This window comes from Catharus ustulatus, chromosome 15, assembly GCF_009819885.2.
Source record: "Catharus ustulatus isolate bCatUst1 chromosome 15, bCatUst1.pri.v2, whole genome shotgun sequence".
Taxonomy (NCBI): Eukaryota; Metazoa; Chordata; class Aves; order Passeriformes; family Turdidae; genus Catharus; species Catharus ustulatus.
In genome coordinates, this window is record NC_046235.1 from 8,547,784 (window position 1) to 8,566,662 (window position 18,879).

Sequence of the window (18,879 nt, forward strand, 5' to 3'; positions counted from 1 at the left end):
GGCATGATTTGGCTGTTTCCTGTTCAGGCTGTCAGTTAAAGAGGCAGCGTTGCTGGAGCATGTGGTGATCTCATTATCTCAGTGAGGGAAACACTCTGCAATAGAACCCTCACTCCCTCCTTGCCCATAGTGTTCAAACTAAATGGTTTTAAATGAAGAGAGGGTCGATTTAGGTTAGATGTAAGAAAGAAGTTTTCTGCAGTGAGGGTGGTGAGGCCCTGGCACAGGATACCCAGAAAAGCTGTGTCTGCCCCATCCCTGGAAATGTTCAAGGTGAGGTTGGATGGGGCTTTGAGCAACCTGGTCTAGTGAAAGATGTTCCTGCCCATGGCAGTGGGTTGGAAGAAGATGACCTCTAAAAGTTCCTTCTAACCCAAATCATTTGGTTACTCTGTTAATGTATAAATTACTGACAGCTTCATCTGCGGGACCACCATCACTGCACTTCCAGGTTTGGGGTGTCTCTGACACCTGTCTCCACTCACAATCTTGCCAGACCCCAGGACATGGCTTTACTGGTGATTCCCACTCTGAGCCCAAGGTGCTGCAGAGCTCTGCTCTCTCAGTTTCTTACTGCAATATTCTTCCTGTCAATTTTTATTACAGATTCTTTACCATGTGTGTGCACATCCTTCTTTAGACCACAACTGCAAAAAACTCTGGGTAGTTCCTGCTTAGGGTCTCTTTAACTGCAAACCCACAAACCGTTTCCATTTCTCTTGGTACCTTCTCCAAAAGCACAGCACTTTTGTAATACTCCCCTAGTGCCAGACCCAATGATAGTTCACAAAGTAGCAACTACTGCAGCAATAGTTTATATAAAAGAAAATACTTCTACTCCAAAGGCAATTTTGCCTTGGATAAAGACAGCAATGAAATCCAACTGTTCAAATGCAATGGACTGCCATGGAAAATGTCTGCCACTCTGGAAAAAAAAAATTAAGTCACTAAAGCAGTGTGAAAAAAGGTAGTGAGACATCTGCTGGTGCCATCCATGGCTTTTAGTGTGCTGGTGTGGCCCTGAGAGTATCCCTGACACAGGGAGGGGAGGTAAGGGCACTTGGAAGGCAGCTTCACTCAGCTTTCTAGAAAAGTCAAAGGTTACTGATCCACTTGTGCAGTCACTTCATACGCAGATATTAAAAATTACATTTCCTTGACAAGATTGTTTTTGGTGTCAGGGTTTTTCTGGAAGTCATTGTGCTTGCTATGGGCCAAGCAGGTCACTGCAGAAATTTCATTGTGTATGGAGGCCCTTGACCCTACCAGGGAAACTTCTAGGTTAATGTCCTGGAAGAATCTGCCACAGGTTTCAAGAATGCCTCACTAGTTGGAGCGAGACAAAAAGGCTTCCCCCATGGTGCTCTGCAGCACCATGTTAATCTACCTCAATTCCCTATAGGTCACTGCCCTTTGCCATGCTCTTTTACTGCCCCTGTGCCTGCAGACCATTTTGGACCCTGACCCCATACTTAACCTGGGACACTGCATTGATTTCTGTCTTTTGTCACTGGATTTCTTCAGCATGACTTTGCAATAAATCTCATTGGAATTCTATACAGGAGACCCTTCCCATCTTTCTTTGCTGACCTATCTGTGGTGTGTGTGAGTGTGGATTCAGTGACTGTATGTGCCTGCCTGAGCAGCTTCCTCAGAAGATGCTTTTGGAGAGGTAGCAGCAATCACCATCCATTTCCATGCTGCTATAATTGTGTTTCCCTTTTTAATGGAAATTGCAAATACATTTCCAGACACAGTTCTGGAAATACCCCAGCAGCAGCCTCCATCACCTCTTCAGTGTTTTGGACTGGGGACTGCTTGTGTCTCAGCTTTCACCTACATGGAGTGAAATGCCTAAAAATCTTAAGAAATTGCAGCTGCCTAAATGTCATCACTGCTATCCTACCTAATAAATATTTTCCTAGAAAAACCTCAGTCCTCTCTCTCTTAGGAAGAAGACTACTTCCATGGGGGTAAGCAGTTATAGGTAAGATGTATTTATGTACTTGGGTGACATCTGTTTTATTGGACGGAGCACTCAGCTGCGCACTCAAGAGCTTGCATCACCCGCTGATTCATACAATCATCTGACCTCCATCTAACGAACTAATCATCTCCTCTGCTTTTACTTCCTTTTCTCCTTACAAATTACAGTAAAGGAAGTTCTTCCTGTGCTCCATACACAATGCTTCCTTTCATTCAAGGTTTGGTTGTACTTTTAGCATTTAAAAAAACAACCAGTACAACCATCTACTGGAGGATGAAATATCATGTCCCTCTTCCCTCACATTTACTCCCCCACAGACTACATGCACATGTACTTTGGACACAGCCTCACCTTCTGGGTGAAATCCCAGCTGGGAGATGCTGCAGCCCCTCAGAGTGGGATGATGGGGTTTGCAGTAAGGGTTCCTCCCCGTTTGGTGTATGAAAAAATGAGCAGGTCTTCCAGGAGGAGTCTAACTCTGCTGGCTCTGTCTGGTGCCGTACCTTCAGCTCCTGCTCTGCCCTGGTGAGGCTGTTCCTCTGGGTACACACTTGTGTCCCTCCCTTGCAGCTGAGGAAGGACAGTTATCTCCCTGGATGTCTCAACTTTCTGAAGCATGAAGGTAAAATTGTCTGGTGGTCTCTGAGCAGGAGCATCTCAGCTGTCTAAGGCAGGAGAGTTTCTGCTCTCTGTGATCAGAAGAGGCCACGACAGGCTTTGGGAGACTGTTAGGAATTAATAACCCTCGACCCAGAATTACTGTGTGTTACCAAGGGCAGGGTCTCTAGAAGGAAGGGAGGAAAACCACATTGAGTGGAAGAAGAGTCATCTGCAGAACTTTCTAAAGTTAAAAATAGTTAGGATTTTGTCTGCAGAACAGTTTGTCCTGTTATGCTGCTATCATCATATGAGCAGGCTGTATGCTTCTGCATTTGAAGACTAAAACTGACATGCTGAAAAAAGGAACTTTCTGTAAATTCTGCATGACTGAGATTTAATGGTTTCAGTGAGTTTCCTGATACCATCTCATCCATATGGTTGTGCTTGGATGGGGGAACTAAACATGTCATTAGCTCTGTGTGAAAGCTACAGCTGGTCTGTAAGCTGCACAGATAAAATTTGCCATAATAGAACCAACTCGACCAGCCTCGAAGTAAACAAGTCCCTCAGTAAGAAAATGATAGGTTGGATTCGAACTCAAGGCGGGGACCCCAGCCAATCCCATCAATCCTGAATGCAAACATCTAGCTGGACAGTGAGCTTGGTGGTGTTGAGACCTTGATCAATTGGGTGTTCAAGCATAGGAATTTTGACCCCCCTATAAAAGGGGGCGTTCATCAATATATGTGGGCTGTTGTTGCATGACCTTCAGTGTGTTCAGTCATACACCTGTCTCCAAAACTGCAACCAAACGTAACAGCTCTATAGGGTCATTAAAAGTCAGATAAGAGATCATAAGGAATCGTAAAGGATGCGTGACATCCTGCAAAGACAGATGATAAAACCAACTGCCCCTGACAGTGAGCGCTTCAAGGCGAGGGAACCCAGTTTAAAACCATGGAGGAGCTGAGCTCTTGCTAACTCCTGTCAGCAGTTGTTGTTTATCCCCTCTTCATCAAAAAAATCAGACTGAGAGCATCAACATATGACTAAAACCAGAGGATAATACAGGGAATTTTGGCCTTCATAACTTTGCAATGACTTCACCAAGCATTCCTGGCTCCCAGGCCTGGACTGAGTCTACTAAACTGTGCAACATTTCTTCATAATCAAATTATAGTTTATACACACACACAAAAACACAAACACAGAGACCTGTATCTTTCTACAAACGCACCAAATGTCTGCAAACAATGGAAAGCTGATCTGATGCTGGCTGAATCGTCACTGTTGTCTAAGCTACGATAGCAAAACTTGTGGTTGCGAAGAACCTGGACACCAGCAGCAAGAGAACAGTAAGAAGTGCAAGTCTTCCCCAGCCTTGGTCTTGATTTGAGTGCTGTAACATTCTTCGTAGGATTTGACAAATAAGTAGCATGTATTTGATTGCATAAAGCAGTGAAATTGCCTGTCAGGCATTTATTCACAGTTTCTTAATCTAGATGACTGCCAGTTAAGAAAAAGTCTAGACTGTTGGCCTGTTCTTTGGCAGAAGAGAAGTTTTTTATTATTTTTCCACATGCTCGGAGAATTACTCCATTTACTTAAAAATAGGGAAGGACTGAAATCCTATTTACTCTAATTTTTATCATATTTAAACTGGTTGCTCTCTGTAGGCATGCCCCATTCTTTTACCAGCTCAACATTGTTGGCTGAAGTAACAAATGCCACAGATACACAGAATGGTCACATTGAGTTATGCAAGTGTTTGGCTTTTTGCCTCTGAAAATAGCTACTCAGTAGAAAAATACAAATCCCATTGCATGGGTTATAACAGGTCACAGACACAAAATCCTCACTGTTTGTGAAATCTGCTTGCAGCTTATAGTTGTACAACTTTTAACATCCCCAAAAAATTAATGGGAATAAGATACGTTAAATTGGCAACTGATACCAAATTACTGGTGGAGAGTTTTCCATGCTGAGATTATTCTTTCTTTTTGTTGCTTAAGTCTTCCTCTTTATCTGTGCCCAGCCCATTCTTTTACCCACCTTCCACTTTCTAATGGTTTTTGGCATGGTGTTTCTGAGGACTAATGAAGAAAATCTTTCAGTTGAAGCTGTAACCTGATTATAGCAACAAAGAACATGCAAATGGAACAGTCAGCAGATTCCAGATTGCCTACTGTCAGCGCAGGTTTTCCCCTGCCACCCCATCTTTAATTTTTTCAGGCTTGAGCATGGACATCTGTGTACTGTTTCTGGATACCTCCAATGTCTAGACAAGTCCATACGTTCTTTTGGGTTTTGCCAACAAAATGCTGGGGCTGGAATCGCATATCCATAGGTTGTGTGTAGTAAAAATGAAGTGGCAAAAGGCACACAAAAAAATTGATACAAGAGCCTGTTTCAGACAGCTGTTCCATGGCAGAGTGTGTAGTAAGCCACCAACTCAGGGCTTGGAGCAAAGCAGCTGGGGTTTAGATGCTATTTTGTAACTATTTCGAATGTTTTTTGCAGTTCTTATTCTGTTTTATCAGCCACTGTTGATAATGTTGTACACTACACCATGCCTGAGGCAGTTTGGATGCTCCAGTGATCTGGCAGTCCTTTCTTTCCTCATCCCACTTACTCACATTCATCAGGGCTTGGTAACTCCATCAGGGAGGTGGCAGGCCCTGGATGGACCCTTTCAAATCACTCAGCAGTGGCAAGGGAGAGGAATATCCTTCTTCATGCCTGTTGTTTCCCATGTGGACAACGAACAAAAATGAGAAAGATGAGAACATACATGGCAGTGTCACGGGACAGCCAGTGTTCTTTCAACACAAACAGCTTTCACTGTCTTCATTGGTAACTTTCAGAGAGTGCATCAATGCCTGTCTTTGTGTTCACAGAAACTTAGTAAACAAATGGTAAATAACCCAATTTGCTGTTTCCTTTTCAGATTGTTCCTGACTTGGAAACCAGGACTCCATAAGTACTACCAAAGATTATGTGACATAAAGGTCAGCTGACATTCCCAACACACTGTGGGTGCATCCTCAAGCATAAAATATTTGTTTCTTCAAAATTTCAACCTGTCCTCCATGAAGCTTTTCCTGTGGACGCCCCACGGATTGCTCTCAACTGAGAGATCTGTCCTTCAATTGGGGCTAAGACTTAAGAAATTGTTACTGCCTCCAGCTGAGCTATGGCTCAGGCTGCTCTTGGGATCAGCTGGGGCTTGTCATTTCTCTCTCTTTGCATGTTAATATAATCTTAAAATCTTTCAATCTTAAGGCTCACTGAATTCTTAGTCCATTCACACCAGCACTCAGCACATTAGAGACCATCACAGATGTGTGACAGTGAACATGAAAACCAAAGAAAAATTCCCACGGAAGATAAAATGTAAGTAGAGAAAGTTCTGTTCCCACATTTAAAAGGTGTTAGGCCCTCCATTTGTTTCCAAATTGTTGATAAAGGCTGAAAAATAAGTGTTTGATTGTCACAAGGAGATCTGCAATTGCTTGTGTGTACATGGCTTCTACTCTTCAGGAAAAATCTATGTATGGAACAAAAGCCCTTCAGGAAAAATCTGTTCTAGATTTTTTTTAGAGGGAAAGCCATGTTAGTCTTGAGTTAAAGAGAAGACAGGGATTTAGTTTTAAAAAACGAAATGTTAAACTAACATTATTATAACACAGCAGAAAGATAATGATCTCACAGTCATGTTGCTTCTTTTCTACTTTTACCATTATCCTTTGAACTGAAGTTCTGGAAATAAGCACAGTGGGGAATTTTGCTTCGGAAGGAACAGAATTAGTGGTACAGTATTTGGACCATTTCATTCTTGCTCTTGATTTTGCAAAAATAATTTGGTATTTCACTTTTAATTTCATACATGGAAATTTTGAGCTGAAAAATGCTGTTAATAGCCAAGAGATCAATGTTCTTACGTAGCTACCTGAGTAGTGTTGTGGTATTTGCAAAAATGTAACTTTCTTGCAAAAGGTGAACTCTCACAAATTTCCTAATGATCCCTTTGCCTCCCCAGTTTTTCAGGAAGTTCATCATCAGAATAAATATATATGGTAAAACTGTCTGAAGAGGTTCTTCCCATTGGACATCCCAGAATATTTTGTTTTCCTCTAGTCAGGCAGAGAATTAATTTGTGTATCCTCCTTGCGGTACGTTAACCACATACTTAGCTAGTAGTTGTTGCATGAATGTCCAAAGGGAACTTTTTTCCCCCAAAGCAAAGAAATTAAAACCAATAGCCTAACAGTCGGATTGGAGAACGAGAGGAAGGAAATTGCCAGGCTGTAATAGAACTCACAAGACACTAAATACATAGACTACATAAAAATAAAAGTTAAAAATATTTCATTGCATGATGATTATAAATCTTTCCCAGTGGGAGAGGTGAGGAAGTTGAGTTTTACCCTGGGATGTGCACATGGTGGTAAAAGGTGATACGTTAAAAGGCATCTTGGTGGGGGTAAGCAGAACAATTGAGGGAACATACTGGGAGGAGAAAATGTACAGTAATTTCACGATTACAAACCGCACCATTTTGACTAAAATTTTGGTCCGAGCCCAAAGTGCGGCTTATAATCAGGTGCGGCTTATATATGGACAAAGAAGGAAAAGTTGCTGTTTTAGTTTGGAGGACAGGTGTCTGCTGAGAAAGGCAGGAGCCTCTCTTTGAAATGGAGAATGTAAACCCCCTCCCTCCAAATTATTATAATTAACTCCTCTTACCCTTTTGCTTCACACACATCTCCCTGTGGAGACTGAGAAACATCACCCCAGCAGGGCAGGGGAAGCATGAAATCACTCCCACATCTCTCTTCTCTTTCTTTCACAGGACCTACAAGACACTGTGAAGCTTGAAAATGAATGTCAACCACACAAAAATCCCTGGCTTAAAATTTTGCAGGCATTTAAATTTTGCAGTATTAAAATTTTGCAGGGAGTATTATCTGATGAAGGTTGGCAATAGAGGAGGGGACCAAACTGGAGCCAGGTACCATCAGAATCTTCCTGGTGGCTAAAAGTTTTGGCCCTGCCTGTCATTTCGGGTGCTATTTCCCTTTCTCCTTGCTTTATGCTGTCCATCAGCATTGTCTGACAGCATGATGTGGTTCATTAAAAAAGGGAGGGATCAGGTGCCAGATGAATTTTCCAAAAGATCTTCCAAACAACCGTGTGTAGAGGCACAGAACAGCTTTCTGAAACAGAGTTAATAATTCCAGTTGTTAATAATGCTCCACTCACAGCTGATGCTGTTCCCAGCACCCACAGCCAAGCTGTGCAGATCCCACTTGTTTGCAGGCAGGTTGGGAAGGAGAGAGAAGTGATTCTGAATTATATTTCATGTGACATTTGGCATTTAAGAATATTATGGCATTGTTTTAAAACACTTCATGATTTCTAAGCAATCCTGCCAGAGATTGCATGTATGAAAATGTGCTTATTTGTTTCTATAGGTTGACTTTGCACATGTGATCTCCTCAGCTTTTCAGAGCACTTTTTTTGAGCATTGGGACACACCACAGACTTCCCCAAATTAATTGTGCAAAGTGCACAATGTTTTGAAAACCAGTTCCTAAATAGATACTCGGTATCGAACAAGGAAGGTAAGCGATTGGGAAAGCACAGGAGTTGCTATTTACAGCAGCTGGGTTTCAAAAAGTTTTAGCAAGTTACAAGCCCTCTTGAAAACAAGCAGGAAATATTCCACAATATTCCTTCAATTCAATTGTCATTGTTAAGTTGGGGTTTTTTAATGACACGGCTTTTAGCAGCTCAGACCACCTGAAGTGGACCTCCTGCTCACTACCCTGGCCAGCAGGGCTGCAGAAACATGGCATGAAGGATGATCAGGGCTCAGGGAGCTTCAGGGATGTGCTTCAAAGGGCTTTTTTATTACTCTGCTCATCATCTTCAGAGCTCTGGGCACTGTGTCAGGCTCTCAGCAAGTGTGGAACGGTGGGAAAAAAAAAAAAAAAACAAGGACAAGGAAGAGGGAAGATTGTGTCTGTAATTGCTCACCTGCCAAGAGTAGAGTGCCAGAGAACAAATAAAGTACCTTGTTGGACGGACACGATAAAATTATCGAGGTGGGATGTCTTTAAGAGATGATATGCAGCTCGGACTTTGCGTTGGTCCCCTAAAGAATACCTCTGCTGCCAAGAAGATGGTTTCCCTCGCCGCTAGCAGCAAACTAGTGGGTGTAGGCAGAGGCAGAGAGGTACCCTGAGCCTAGCCATGTTCCCACCCATTAACGCATACCCAAGTAATTCTGCCAAGCTCTGCGGCACAAAGCCGTAACAATGAGTGTGGGGGATGCCCATTAATGAGCACCCCGACTCACTCTGTCCTGGCCAACTGCACCCATAAAGGAAAGGAGGAGTACTGAACATTTAACGGCACACAGTATGTGAGGTGTAAATGGGGAAAGAAAATGATATGCCATGATCTCAAGGCAAGACATGAGAAAGGGCAGTCAGAGACATTTGCTCACAATATCCGGAAAGAAAATGATATGCCATGATCTCAAGGCAAGACATGAGAAAGGGCAGTCAGAGACGTTTGCTCACAATATCCAGAAGAGAAATGCCAATCGCACACCTCTTCCCACTTGTGGACAATGCAATTGCTCGGTGTGGGTAGGGGGAAAACAAAAGTCGGTATTTGTGGCTTATTTTCAGGTGAATGAGTTATGTTATGACAATACCCGATTAAATATGTGTGTCATAGAAGGAAAAATATATTGGGAGGGCAAAAATCTTAAGTTTGAGAATGGATTAATCTCGGACGGTAAACCAGTCATCATCGACCTACTTGAAGAAAATGACAAACGGGTTTGTGCCCAATTCAATAACACTTTTTGTTTCTCCAGAAACAAGGAAGGCATGGATCCTGAAAGCAAAATAGAACAAATAGCCTTAGAACAGAATGTTGCTCTTTAGATCCCGGCTGTCCATCCCATGGTTGTTGTGCCTGCAGTTATACCAGGCACAGGATCAGAATAGCCTACACTGGAGGAAACGTCGTATTTCCTCAGTTTGTTGGTTTTTTTTTTTTTCCCCAAGGAAACAGTAGAAATATTATAAAACAACGTGGAAAGGACAATCAAATCCTTGAGCACAACAAAGGGAATTGTGTCATAAAGGGCAAGTGGTAAAGAGAACGGGAAGGGGTAGCTGGAGAAAGGGCAGGATAAAAACACCCTCGGTTATCAGGAAGGAAAGAGGAAAAAAGCAAAAGGGTACACTCAACTCAAGCTGTGTGCCTGCAAAGCTTTGATCTCATAAATTTACACAATCGGACCTGTAATAGGAAGGAAAATCTTGCGATGCGCGTTTGCTATGAGGCTGTTTCCTGTTGTCCCCGAGCGGCCGTCAGCACCAGGAATGCAGAGCTCAGAAGTTCGTGAAGCCCCGCAGGTTCCCCCGAAGTGGGGTAGCACCTCCCTTGTATTTAATGCCGAGCTCTCGATTCGGCGAGTCCGGGCGGGGAAGCGGGACCTCACTGGGGACCGCGAGAATGGGGCTACTCCTCCAGAAGAGACCTAAGCCAAAGGCCTGGAGAAGTTCAGGAATCACGGAAGTCAAAATTCTATGAACTGTAGTGTGAGGGAAAGGGGGAATGCACGCAAACTCAGGGGGAGCGGTGCTATGACACCATGCAGCTGCTCACGGACATTCTGATCCCAAGTGATGCAGAAAATGCTTTATTTCGGATGTAGATTACTGAAGAAAACGCCTTATGTCGGGTGTGCAGGCAGCACAAAAGCCAACTTTCACCAGAACCTCGCAACCTCCCGAGGGCCCGGAAGCGGCGGCCCCGCAACGCGCACGCGCCCGGCCCCTCCCAACTCTCGCGAGGCCTTCGCTCCGCGCCGCCCGCCGGCCCCGCCCCCCGCACACCCCGCCGCGCTTGGGGCGCTGCTCGCCACAGCCCCGCCCACTCCCCCCCCCCGTCCCGCCCCTCGCTCTTCTTGGTGATTCTATGGGTTCAAGCGCCCGCTCTCACGCTTTTCCGAACGGGGGGATGCTCGGTGGGTGACTGGGGCGGGGGCTTCGGGCGGGGGCGGTGACTCCCGGCGTCTTCAGAGGAGACAGGGGCTTCTACCCTCCCGTGTGGTTTCTTTCCGGCCCTGTGGCCCCGCGCCGCGGAACAACTCGCCCGTCCGCATCGCTTTGTGCGGACGCGGAGGGCGGAGCCGCGGGGGCTGAGCGCGCGGGGAGTCCCGCTCGGGCCGGTAACTTCGCACACGGAGCGCTCGCGCCGCGATGGGGAGCGGCGCCGGCCGCCCCGGGAACGCGCCGGGAGCCGCCGCCAGCCGCCCCGAGTGCCGCCGCCGCCGCTGAGCCCGAGGCGCCCCGAGCGCCGCCCGCCTGGTGAGCAGCCGGCCCGGCGGCGGGCACCGTGCCCGGCCCCGCTCCCGCCCCGGCCTCCCCCGGTCCGCTCCCCGCCCGAGCCCCGGCGCGGGGAGCGTTTCGGGGCGCGCCTCCGGTGGGCCCGGAGGGCGGCGGAGCCTGGATAGGAGCCTCGGCGGGCCGCGCCGGTGTGATCGCGGCTGTGCCCCTCCAGCTGCTCCCGAGGCGCCGCGGGGCGGGGGGCGGAGGGCTGGAGGATGAGCGCCCCGGTGGAGCCCAGGATCAAACAGGCACTGCGGAAGAAGCCCGCGGAGCGAACTGCGGAGGTAAGGCGGCTCTGGCTCCTTCCCAGTTGGTCCTTTTATTTACTTTGTCACTTTTCCTTTGCGTAAATCCGTGTTCCGACAGCGCGGGGTCTGCTGTGTGCACACAGACCGGGCTGTTGCACAAACTTCTGTCTGGAGCTCGGTTGTTTATTTCTTTCCCTCCTAAGCTGGCCTTGTCCGGACCAGCAGTGGTCTAAACGCCCAGTAGCACGCTGGGTGCAGGCACAAGGTGCTTCACAAAGTACTTCAGGCCAGCTGTTGGAAGAAGAACTACAAGAAGCAGATCACCGAAAAGTAAAATGATGCATATTTAAGTGATGCAAAACTTATGGGAAAACTTAGGGAGCTGAAAGGCTTTGCTTACCTGTACGGTGATGCAGATTTAAACAAAACCAAACTAGTTATGCTTCCCAGACTTCATAAAGATATTTCTGCAGTGAGTGGGAGGGTAGAAATGTGTGAGGCTGTTAAGCTACAATAAAACGCATTTTCCAATTAACTGCCTTCTCTGTCCATTCCACAAGCTAATCTGTAATCAGCCGTGTATTTTTGGGAATGGTAATGTCGTGGAGCATTAAGTTAGTAATGAAATAGATTTGATATAGTTTTTGTTGAAGGTCTGATTGGAGTGTGTTTGCTTACCCTTTGCCTTCCTTTATTTGTTTCTCTTGCTGTGATTTTTTTTTCTTTATGTGCTCAAGAATTAGTGCTATGAAGTGATACACTCTTGAGTTTTTCCCTTGGAGACTGGGAAACATCTGTTCTCCCTTGGTACTTCATAGAGAGCAGAATGTCCTGTCTGGTCTTCCTTATAAGTTAATTATGGAAGGGCTACTTAGAGAGCTGCTCAGAGGCTGCTCCAGAGCTCATCCTACCAGGACAGAGTCCCTACTTGCCTTTCAAGTTGGCCGAGTGAGTGAAATACAGATGTTCATCCCAATGGTTACTTGCTTGGGATATCCGTCACATTACTCCTTGTATCTCTAAATTAATCGTGAAGGAGTCTCAGTATCCATCCTTTTTTCCTTACTTTTAGCACTCCCCCTTGCTTCACATCTTTCTTTCTCTTCAGCTGGAGTCTTCAGTTAACAAAATTCATTTGCTAGTGTGGCTTGCAGCGTTGGGCAACTGGGTTCATCACATAAGTGTCATTCATGAGTTGGCATTCTGTGCTGGCTTGTCATGGATTGGACTTTGGGGAATAGGTAGTGTGGCCTGGCCCAGAACCTGTACTCACCACTGTTCCTGCTTGCTGTACCAACCTCCGTGGCTGTGTAGGGCTCTTTGTTCTTTTTTTAAGGCATCCCCAATTTTTCCCCCAGCAGCTGTCATGGAATTCTTTATGGTTGTCATCTGGTTTTGGCTAAAACGGTCTTAAAATAGTTATTTTACTTAACCTTGTAGTGTTAAACTGTCAGATACTGACTGCTTGTGGGTTTGTGTGCAGTTGTGTAGGTTTCCATTGACATGAATGTTGTGTGCAGGTTTGAATTTGGTAAGGTGTCTTAGTTGTGGGGGAAAATAATCTACTCTTTACTAATCTAAGTAATAGCACTTCTAAAATGATTTTAAAAAATCTAAATTCCATTGTTATTTTGGCTCCCTTTTGGCAGGCTAGTTTTAGAGACACTGCACAGTGACAGTACTTGTGAATAAAGTTAAACTTATACTTAATACTTGGCAGGATTGGGTCTTTGGTTCTTCCTCCTTGTTGCTGAGGAAATAATTACACTCAAATCACTTTTGTTTTCTTAGGATACTTTTGTTTACATAAATTTGGAAGGAAAAGCTTTTCCCTGATTTGATAGCAGGGTGTACCTGGGGGTCCCCAGTCTGTCTGTGCTACCTGCTCAGGTAGAAAGCATGGAATCCCCTGTCACAGTCACACTGACAGATTTTCCAAACATCTACTCCAGGATGTGAGGACAGGTGGATATAGAGTGAACTGGAGAAAACAGTTGCAATGATGTTTATTTATTTATTTATTCAATTTATTTATTCTCAACATCCTGACTTGTCCACTTTCCTCTGTAGGCTGCAAGACTAGGAGCAGGGAAGCTGAAACCTGTTTAGCACAGCCATTAGGATCAGACCCAAATTTTGTGTGTCCCTGCACGGGATAAATGATCTGGTGACTCCTGTCTTCAAGTATCCAGTTATACACAGACAAAAGCATGGCTTCATTTCTCCCCTCCTACTCTGGTGGGAATGTATCATCAGTTCCTCCCACATGAAATCAGCTTCACAGTGCTGCTTGTGCACTTTGACTGCATTTTTGTACAGAAACCCCCTCAAATTCCCCGAGCCATGATTGATATTAAGCCAAAGCTGCTCATCCACAAGAGTTTCAATCACTTTCAGACCCTTTCTGCCCCCATCTCTTCTGATCCTGCAGTTTATATGAGCAATTTACCTGGCTATTTATTACAAATTACAGGGTTGGAGCTGTGCTGATTAGTAGCCTGGTGTGGTGCTTCATTCCTGTCATCTGTGCAACCTCTGGAAAAATACAGATAAACACTCCACATGCCAAATTTTGCTTGCAAGTAGTACAGTTATCCAGATGATTTTGATAGTAGGTCTTTTTTTTTACAAAATATTTTAATTTCTAAGAACTACAAAACTAAGCAGGGAGATATTAAAAAATTATAATTTACTTATTTTAAATTTTTTCTCACTGTCCTCAAGTAAATGCTTTAATTCTTGATAATACAGATGTTTTTGTTTGGAAAAATCTGTGTTAGGGCAAGTTTTCAGTGTTGTGGTAACATTCCAATGTTTGCTAATTGTTAAAGTGTATAAGTTATGCATATTAGGCGTGTACGCGCTTGATTTTTTTTTAAATTGTTGTTGCTCAGATACTTCATGTGTTATAATCTTCAGTTTATTTTGCCAGAGGGAATTATTTTGATGAATTTGTAGGGATTGTAGCAAGAATTTAATGATGTGTACATTTTAATGTAATTGTTGTTGTGTTACTCTGTTTAGAGTCTTTTTTTGGAATTCCCGACGGTTGGCAAATATTTTGCTCCCTTTCCTCTCCTTTGGTGCATCATTGGAGGTGCATATTGTTCATATGTGATGCAAGTGACTTCTGATGTGGAAAGAGTTCCAGAATGTTTCCTTGTGGCCTGATGCCAGTGTATGTAGCTGGTGTTACTCTTGGATTTGAGTAAGTCCCATTTAGTCAAGTGTCTGCCTTGCTGGTTCCCTGATGGCCTGTGACCTGTACTGACACTGGAAATTAATCTGTGTGCCTGTATCTCGGGTATGGCTTGGAAGTGCAGAATTTGTGATGCTTATCTCAGATATTAGTTTTGATAACAGATTATCCTAGCAAACTGTCCTTTCTGTCTTGTAAGAGGGAGGAAACTCTAGCAGTAATCAGTTAAAAAAACCAAACATACCTATATTTGAACAATAGGATTTCATGCACTTATTCAATATTTTAATATCTGCATTTTTCTTCCATGGCTATGCAGATGTCTGTGTGGTGGTAAATCTGTGAGTGTTTATACATGCAGGTTCTCCAGTTTTTGCTTGGGAATATGTGATTTACTGTGCAGTGTTTTAACTGTGCCTTGTCACAGGTGGGGATATTAAATTAGTAATTTGGAAGTATTTTAATAGGAGAAAATCTTTAGTTCAAAGCAGTAGGAGGGAAGGATGAATGCTCACGCCACCATATGTGTGCTCTTACTAAAGATTTACATTCTTTTGAGGCCCAGAATTCCTTATCAGATCCATACAAAAGCTCTGATGTTGGTCTTTAGGGGAGTTGTTCATATTGCTACAGATAGACTGTGGTTGATAGGGCCCAACAGCAAATGATTCTGCTCATTTTTCTTTGTCTTTCCTTCTCCTCCCCTCCTATGAGCTGTCTTCCATTTTTAATGGAAACTTTTTCCCAATATAGTATCTTTAGTTCTTCATAACTTTGTTCTACACAGTGTTTACTTTTTTGGTTCAGAAAGCTTTGCTTTTATTGACTTCAAAGAGTAAGAGTTTATTTTTATACTCTGAGCTCTTGTATTTTCCTAACTTTGTCTTCTTCCAGTAATTCTTGATTATTGTTAATTTGACTTCATTTGGCAATACTAATTCCTTCTTCTCTTCCTGTTCCCTTTTTATTAATACAGTGGAAAGAGGAAAAGACCTAATTTGCAGAATTGTGTAATGACAGCGTCTGCTGTTCGGCGTGTGTATGTGATGCTTCTTGATGGCTTAGATATAGAGAAATAGATCTGCTTGAATGTAAATCATGCACAAGTAGTACATTGATAGGCATTATGAAATAGCTGTAATAAATAAAATAAATTATTGCTGACAGCGTAACAAAGGCACTCTTGTACTGTAGCACAGCTGAGCCAAACAGAGGAGAACATCTGCTTCTTGTTTCCAGAAATAACTGGTATTTTGAAGTGGATTTTTCATCCTTTTCATCATTTTCTGTGAACTCAGTAGGTGAAATGGGATTAACCATTGTAAAAATCTATTGTTTCTAGAATCTGAGGTGAGCTTTTAGGAATGTAACTGTGTCATGGGTGTTGGTTTTGGATAACCATTGAAAGCAATTAGAATTGTGAAGTTACTACAGAAGTGGAGATACTTGCAGTTACTGTAAAGCCAAAAGAAATTTGTGTTAAATGAAGTTGCAGATGCTGGTTTCTATGTTGTAAAAACACCTTGCTGTTAGTATGTGGGCCTCTAGAGCAGGGACAGAGAAGTGATGGGCACCTGACTCCTGCCATAATTTTCTACTACCTAACCACTGTTTTACACTTTGATTCCCAATTTTTGGTGATCTGTTCTTTAATAGGTGACACTTTGTAGGATTTTGTCATGCAGTTAATAGTTCTGGAGCTCAGACTGAAGATGAGCAAACAGCCAACTGTTGCAAAATCCTTGAGATTGTTCTGTGTCTTTCTTCTTTGGTATCTTTGCCAAAGAACCTCCTGAAACCTTGATCAAAGATGTGCTGACCAGTGCTACATAACTTTCGTCCCTCACCATGCAGACACTTGGGCTGATGTTGACATGTGACTGTGCTGGGAAGCTGGAAAAGACCTTTAAAGTGGAAAAATTAGTTACCACTGGTGATAATCAAAGTGATAGGAACTGAGTGCATGCATTTCATTGATGCCCTATTCCATCAGCATCTTACTAGGACTAGGAAAGATCTAGATTTGTTTTCTTGATTAGATTAGTCTCTTTAAATAAAATGTGTTGTAAAGCTTTTTTTATAGCTGCCTACTAAAGCCAAAGTTCAGAATAGAGGTCTATGAGGAGTAGCACATTGAATATTGTGGTGCTGGCTGGCAGCTCTTGTTGAGTCTTATTTACAAGCAGACTATAGTTTCTGTGTTAATGAAGTTGAAATTCTTACTACTTTTAATGAAACAGTCATAAACCTTCTCTCTTCCTCCTGTGCTTCCCTGCCACATAGCTTTCAGTTGAAGGTAAAACAAAACCACATTTTTTTTCCCAGCTGCTTATTAAAGTAATGTATTTAAGCTCATTGTAAATACAGCACTGACAATCCTGGAGGTTTGTCCAACAAACCTCAAAGCTTTGGTAAAATGGTGTCTCTTCAGCTGCCAGTTTGATGAGTTCAGAAGTTTTTAGTGCTTAGATTTTCCTCTGTTTTGTCTTGCGTTTTAGGTGGGCAGTTATCTCTTATTTTGTTTTTTAACACAGTGTAGTATCATTCTTCTTCATCTCAATTAGACCCATGGTTTTCCTGTAATGAAAAAAAACCAAGCATGCAAACTCTTGCGTTATTACTTCAGTAAATGCTGCTTGATAATTCATTTTCATCAACTTTGTGTGTGTACCTTGTTTTCTGAGGTCATAATGAGTGATGTTCTTTGACAGATATATTTTATCTTTTATTCCAAAAGTTCAGATAAATACCAATCGGTACATGTTGGCAGTAGTTAAGTCTTCCTAAACATCCCTGGGAAACCAATGCAGGTAAAATGTGGTGTCCCCCTCCCCAAGACTGGGTACAGTCAGATCCCTTCTCTAAATAATTGAAATTAATTTCAGTTAGCGTCTTTAATCTGTGACTGATCACAGGATTGACTTTGAATTCATCAAGTCTTGCTTGAAAATCAGTGGTGCTTGGTTATTTTATGTTTTCATTGCCTTGTGGACACAATTCTGTGCTTGTGGCATACAGACAAATCCTTAGCCAGCGGTACTCAACAACCTGACATATATCAGTATCCAAAATAATTCAGATTATCACTACTTGGAACCTTAAGTACAACGCACTTTCTGAAACTGAAATCAGCTCTAAGTTAGTTGAACATGAAAAATAAAATCCATCTGTTGTTTCAAATGAACCAAAATGCAATATTGGAACATTTACCAGTTTTAACGAACATTAATATATGTAAGTATTCAGCTATATGGACTTCAATATCTGTCTTAGGAATGTTTTTTTTGCCTCTTTTTGAACATTTTTCTGAGTTTGTTGTTGTTGTGCTTTCATCAGCAAATCTGAAGGTGTTGCTCATATTAATCTTTGGATTATTTATGTCTCAGATGCACGTAAGAACACATTAAGCCTTGGACAAGGTACCTTGTTCACAGAACAGGGATGTGTTTTGGCTGTTCTGCAGCTGTTGTCTGGTTGGTATACCTGCAAGGAAACTTTACCTGTAGTTCTCAGAAATAAATATTTTTTCCAGCTTTATTAACAGTAATGGCTGTTGACTTCAGTCAAATAGACATTGGTGGTTCCAATGAACTGTATCAGGTTTCAGGGCACTGTTTTAGCTTCGACATTTACTGGTTTTACTGAAGTGACTGTTGAGAAATTGATTTTTCTTAAATTTAAAGTGTTTAGCAAAGTTTCCGTGTTAAAAAAAAAAAGTTATATTAAATAAGTAGAAAAAATTAACATGAATTATTTGGGATGGGTGAGTTTTTTAATTTTTAGAGTCTCTGTCCATATTAACCTGTTTGGTGGGTAAGGATGTTGAGCACTGTTCCGGAAAGGAAAATCTGGGCAGGAGTGAAAGGATTAAAACAAACTGTGATGGAGACAGGGAAAAACTGTGATGTTTAAGTTACCTTGGAGTAGGTGTATATAATTTGTTATTTATTTTTGGAAGATCATTGTGAACCACAGCTATTTAAAAAAAAGGAAGTCAAAACCAAACCCACAAAAAACAAAATGCTAAAGAAAGTAGACTTTTTATTAAAAGTCTGAGAAGTAGATTAGATTGAACATTCATTCTTTATCACCTAGTATAGGTGGAGGATGCATACAGTTTCTCTGACTAAGAGCTGTGACTTTGTGGTATCTGATCTCCTGGCAGTTGAGGGATGATCAGGGCTTCTTCATTGGTTAAATAAGTACTTGGTGCTTCCATCATTGCAATGTAAAGTCATGGGCATTGCTCCTGTAAGTGTCCCTGTAATTGGCTTGAAGCAGTGTTGTTAAATCTGGTTGGGGTCATGTTGGTTTCTGAAATACCTTCTTTAAATATGGGTTTATGAAAGGTCCTTGGGACTGTGTTGCTGCTGCTTTCCCTCGTATGGACAGACCCTGGGGTTTTTGGTGGTCACTCAGAGCTGTGTCTCT

At 42.8% G+C, this 18,879-nt stretch overlaps 1 protein-coding gene across 11 annotated transcripts in view; it reads left to right on the forward strand.

Annotated features, from left to right (window-relative positions):
• Positions 1-11,124: 11,124 nt before the first annotated feature.
• RAPGEF6 (Rap guanine nucleotide exchange factor 6) overlaps positions 11,125-18,879 on the forward strand; it is a 129,682-nt gene continuing 121,927 nt past the window's right edge. For 7 of the 11 annotated variants that reach the window (XM_033073095.1, XM_033073100.1, XM_033073097.1 and 4 more), the window contains exon 1: positions 11,125-11,285. In XM_033073095.1, coding sequence (XP_032928986.1) covers positions 11,217-11,285 — 69 coding nt within the window. In that variant the 5' untranslated portion in view covers positions 11,125-11,216. The remainder of the gene's footprint in view (positions 11,286-18,879) is intronic. The other 4 variants (XM_033073090.1, XM_033073099.1, XM_033073093.1 and 1 more) reach the window with 1 other exon arrangement.